Source organism: Garra rufa, chromosome 11, assembly GCF_049309525.1.
Source record: "Garra rufa chromosome 11, GarRuf1.0, whole genome shotgun sequence".
Taxonomy (NCBI): domain Eukaryota; kingdom Metazoa; phylum Chordata; class Actinopteri; order Cypriniformes; family Cyprinidae; genus Garra; species Garra rufa.
Window position 1 is genome coordinate 34,396,644 of NC_133371.1, and position 5,423 is coordinate 34,402,066.

Consider the following 5,423-nt stretch of genomic DNA (forward strand, 5'->3'; position numbering starts at 1 on the left):
GATTAAATGATATATTGGGTAATAATATTGCCATTATTGCATATGTATTGGGGTGTGATTTTACAATGCAAACAGTCACAACAGACACATTTACGAGCACGTAACCCAACCCCTGCCCCTAAACCTAACCACTTGTCAATAAAACACAGTTTCATGGAGGTCATGTCCTCTTCTCGGAGGCTGACCCGTTTTGGCCCTTTAAACAACATGTAATGAATCTGATCCATGATTTTGTCGTCACATAGATATTTTTTCACATTGAGTGTTTTTAGGATTCAAGAGAGGAGACTCAGCACTTCATCGTTGTGTGCATTTTTGTACCGTTTCGTCTCATTCCCCGTTGAGGCTGCGTACGGGCTGAGTGGATGCAGAAGATCCGGGGGGATGACTTCAACAAAATTTTTAAATGGATATAATTCTCAGTGTATTTCAGTGTATTTTGTGCGTTTCTGTACTTTCTATTACTGCATTTATTTTGTGCAAGTGAGATGAGTAAAGACCATCTTTTTCATGAATCATTATCTCTCTGGTGTTTATAAGCAGCACACACAGCATTTTACTACCTGTAAAAATACACAAACTTAGCTATATTAAATTGTTTGTGGTACCTACAGTTACAAATGTAAAATATGTGATGATAATATTGATCGAGCAATTGATGTAAGGTAAGTGAAAATATATGCGCAGAATTGAGAAAATAGTATTAATGGAGATAAATTGTAGCCTCTCACAGCTAGGCAAACGTGTGAATGTTCACGGTGCATTTTATGCAAACAACTCTAATCGTAGTTGTAAATCTATATTTACAGTAGGCATAATTGTCATTGCGTATGCAGCATGAGTCAAATACAATCTTCTGTTCGTGAACAGTTGTATTTCATTCATTATCTGACTATGCATCCGTGCATTTAATTGCCATTGGCTCGTGTGATAGTAATATGGATCTTAGTAGTATTTTTAGTGATACTAGACAATAATAATTGATACCCGAACGACGGTATAATTTACTTCCGGGTAAAGATAGGATCAGTCAAATGAAATACAATAAATGTACAAATAAATATTACAAATTAAAAAACGATCGGAAATGCGTCCAATTTTCTAATACCATTATTTGATGACAACGGGCCCGGACATAGGCATGGGCAAGGTGGGGCAATGCCCCCCTAAATGCTGACTGCCCCCCAAACGTAAAGGCATGCAAAATTCAGAATTTCATAAAACAAACAAACTAAATAGCCTTATGTTATTTATCTTATTTACACGAAGGCATGTCATTTCTGTGTCTACATGATCGCGCGTTTACAATGTCTCCTCCGCGAAAACACGGACGGGATCGCGGACTCCATTCATTAAAACCGACTTTACTATAGCGCGGAATACCACGGAATTCATCGATTTTTGGATTAATAAATCAAAAGTTGGTCTGTCACTTAATTCAAATCGCGATATGGACTAGTGTCTGTGAAAACTGAAATGCAAAAAGACTGGAAAGAGAATTTAAAAAGACTGATGATGATGGCAATGTAGAGTTTGTAGACCTTTCCACCGTTTGCAAATATCTGCACGGGTATAAGAATGCCTTTCCTCAGCTCCATCGCATGTATGTGACCTCCCTTGTGATTGGAATATCATCTGCATCATGCGAGAGCTCTTTCTCCACTTTGTCTCGTGTTCTTACTCCCTTCCGCCACACTATTGCTACACGAAAGAAAAAGAAATTTAGTTATTCTGGCTCAGGAGAAGGGCATAACCACAGGCCTAGATATGGATGCATTTGTTAGTCTTTTTGCACAGAAAAGCAGACGACCGATGCTTTAATGATTGTTATAAGCCATGCTGTGTACAGAACTAAGAAATAAAAACGACAAAAAAAAAAAAAAATACACAAAAAAAAGAAATAAAAAAATATATAAATAAAATAAAAGACAAAAAAAATCAAAGGATAGATAGATAGATAGATAGATAGATAGATAGATAGATAGATAGATAGATAGATAGATAGACACATTTAAAAAGTAAAAATAAAAAAACAAACAAAAAACATTAAAAAAACAAAACAAAACATAAATGCAGCCTCAGTAGGGCACAAACCAGTGTCCTATTTGTGCTGGTCCCAAGCCCGGGTAAATGCAGAGGGTAGGGCATCAAACATAAAACCTATAAGACAAATCAAATGGATCAAAGGAGAAGATAGAGATATGGATAGGTGGACTAATATGATGACAGCATAGTTAGTCTTTGCATAGATAATTAGAGAAGCTCACCCACACTCGCCCCCCCAATATTCTACATGCACCCCCTACTGGGGCTGGCTAAATCCGGCCCTGGATGACAACAATACATTTGGAAAACAAAATACAGCCATTTCTGCTTTTTTTCTTTTAAACAAAAAACCAAGCTGCACCCTTTTTTAAATTTCATCTTTCATTCCAAAATAGAATAATGAATGAACGAAAAAGTACACGGACCATACACGGATTCTTTTTCCTCAACTGTAAACACCATAGATATATATACGTAGATGCCTCATTAGCGACTGTTTCTATGGGCCGTTATACGTAAGCCATCCGCCATTTCACTGCGGTCTACTTGACGTCATTCACCCATAGATCTCATAGTAATCACTGAAAATTCGAAAAGCCACAGTCCTGCACAGCCGTTGGTCTGCGAACCTACAGTATGGTGAATGACGTCAAGTGGACCGTTCCAATATGGCGGACGCATCTACGTGCTTGGAGCGGTCCAATGTGGTATCTATGTATATATCTATGGTAAACACAGCCTCAGCCTCTATCATCCTATATACTACATTACCCAGAAAGCATTGCAATAGCGGGCGGCGCTACAGAGTCACTTCATGCAAGCAGCTGACTGTAGCTGTAACTTTAATCATTTCATTTTTGCCGAGGCTAGCAACCAAACTACAGTCAAGGTGGTAGATTTGGTATTCTTTGGATCTCTCTATAATAAAGTGCAATATTGTAATCGTCACGGCACGTCAAATAAGTAACTTACTGTGGTCAGTTCTTTAAAGTTTTTAAAGGGGCTTAGCTTTTATATTAGCATAGCATCTGCTAACAGCTGCGTGTATGTGTGCGCAGTTAGCCTGTAGCCGAACTACCTTCTAAAGAATCATCCCTCACTACTGGATCTGACAGTTCGATCCAGTCTGGTCCGATCCGATTCGTTACTTTCGTGGGAAGAGTGGACAAGCTGTCTGCCAAGTCAAATGTAAGAGTTATTTTTATATTTGCTGCTTTTTCCAAGTGGTGGCTGAGATTGCAGCTAGTCCATCAGATTTTGCGGTTAAATGTTTAAATGTACACGAGATCAGTGGTTGTTCTATTAAATTCAACTATTTACAAAATCATTTTAAAACCTATGAACGATAAGCTGTCTGAGTTGAGTTTGGTGGGCTAACCAGGTGGTCTGATGACAGCAGGTTGCCACCTTTAATGTCTGACTTTTGTAGGATGAGATCTGTAACATGGGCAACATAAAAAAAAACGCTTTGTTGTGGAACTTGAAATATAGCTATCAGATCTAAGCCCTCAGCAAAACCCAAACTAATCCTGTTGTGCTGGAACCACAGTATTAGTTTGAAAAGTAGACGTGGTGTAGTTGCACAAGGCAAGATGGCAGGCTGATAATCAAGTCTGATGACTCACTTTACACGACCAACCCAACCACACAAGTCAGAAAAGTTAGAAATCCTTTAATCAAACAGTGTATGGTTTAGTGTTGACTGAGGTATATATTTCCCAACAGGCCAGAACACAGCCTTCTAAAACTCTTCAAATCTGTTGAACGTCTCAATATCATTTTGTGGAGTCTTATTATTTGCTTCTGATTCGTGTTTTTATTTCAGGTTGAGGTTTTATTGAACAGCGGACAATGGAACAGGACAACAACTCAGAGGTATTGACATAAGAACTTTTGTTTTGTTTGATTTGTCAGGTTGAGAAGTTCACTTACAAACTCATTTATGTTCATTATCAAGGAGGTTTTGATTCAAGCCATGAACACAAACTGAAATGGCATCTGTGGTTCAGTGATTCAGTTTCCTGTGCTTTTCGTTTACTTTCAATCTGTTTTAATGTAAATATAGTCTCTTTATTGCCTTCTTGTGGGTGCTTAAAGTATTGGATAATCTCTTTTATTTGTTTAGGTGGGCATTTCCCATGATGAAGAAATATGCACAGAATTTTTTGTTTCCTGAAGCTTTAAAACTGCTCAAGATATCATACTGTTTAAAACAAAATTGCAAAATGGCTTGTTTTCATATATGTCGAAATGTAGATTATAATGCATCATTTTGTTTTTAGGATGACTCAGTTGGCCAAGCAGAAGATGATACGCAACCTCCATTTCCTCTCGGACTCTGTGAGTAAAGTTTAAAGTTTACAAAATAATTGATCTGAACCCCAATTTTTTTAAATATGATTTTCTAAGAAATGGTGCTGTGTAGTCCTTAAATAATACTGCATCATTTTTTAATCATTATTATTTTTTAATATTTATAAATTGTTAATGGAATTTATCTTTTAAGTTTAGCTTATTGTTAGTTTTCACTTTATCACTCTTAGATTTATTTATTATTATTTATTTTAGTTTCCTATTTTTATTTATGTTTTAGTTATAGTATTTTAGTGCTGCCAACTTTGGCACAGTCTAGTGTTATTGCTGTCTAGTGGCTTTTTTATGTTAATGCAAGAGGTTTGTAATGGTCAATTTAAAAAGTCAATTTATTTTAGTTTCTATACAACCTGTCAAAAGTTTTTGAACAGTAAGATTTTTAGTGTTTTTTAAAGAAGTCTATTCTGCACACCAAGCCAGCATTTATTTGATCAAAAATACAGCTAGGCAAGGCAAGGCAAGTTTATTTATATAGCACATTTCATACACAATGGTAATTCAAAGTGCTGTACATAAGAGGAATAGCATAAAATCATAGTCATAAAAATTTAAAATAATAATCACACAAACAGAAGAACATTTTAAATGATTTTAAAATTGATTTAAATTAATTAAAAACAGTAGGAATGGTTAACAATAACAACAATAAAAACAGAAAAATTGATTTGATAGCTAAGCAGTAATAGTGTCAAATATTTTTACTATTCAAAATAACTGCTTTCTATTTGAATATGTTTTAAAATGTAATTTATTTCTGTAATCAAAGCTAAATTTTCAGCATCATTACTCAATTCTTCAGTGTTGCATAATCCATCAGAAATCATTCTAATATGCTGATTTGCTGTTCAAGAAACATTGACATTATTATTATCAATATTTAAAACAGTTGACTACATTTTCAGGATACTGATGAATAGAAAGATCCAAAGATCAGCATTTATCTGGAAAAAAATAAGCTTTTTTAACATTATACACTATAACATTCAAAAGCTTGGAGTCAGTGT

The 5,423-nt window shown here is 35.5% G+C and overlaps 1 protein-coding gene across 2 annotated transcripts in view; it reads left to right on the top strand.

Moving 5' to 3' along the window:
* Positions 1 to 2,862: 2,862 nt before the first annotated feature.
* The window catches only part of trabd (TraB domain containing), an 11,793-nt gene continuing 9,232 nt past the window's right edge, over positions 2,863 to 5,423 (top strand). The window contains exons 1-4 of one of the 2 annotated variants that reach the window (XM_073850439.1): positions 2,865 to 3,022; positions 3,105 to 3,234; positions 3,872 to 3,921; positions 4,329 to 4,386. In XM_073850439.1, coding sequence (XP_073706540.1) covers positions 3,898 to 3,921; positions 4,329 to 4,386 — 82 coding nt within the window. In that variant the 5' untranslated portion in view covers positions 2,865 to 3,022; positions 3,105 to 3,234; positions 3,872 to 3,897. Of the gene's footprint in view, positions 3,235 to 3,871; positions 3,922 to 4,328; positions 4,387 to 5,423 lie in introns of both variants that reach the window. The other variant, XM_073850438.1, reaches the window with a different exon arrangement.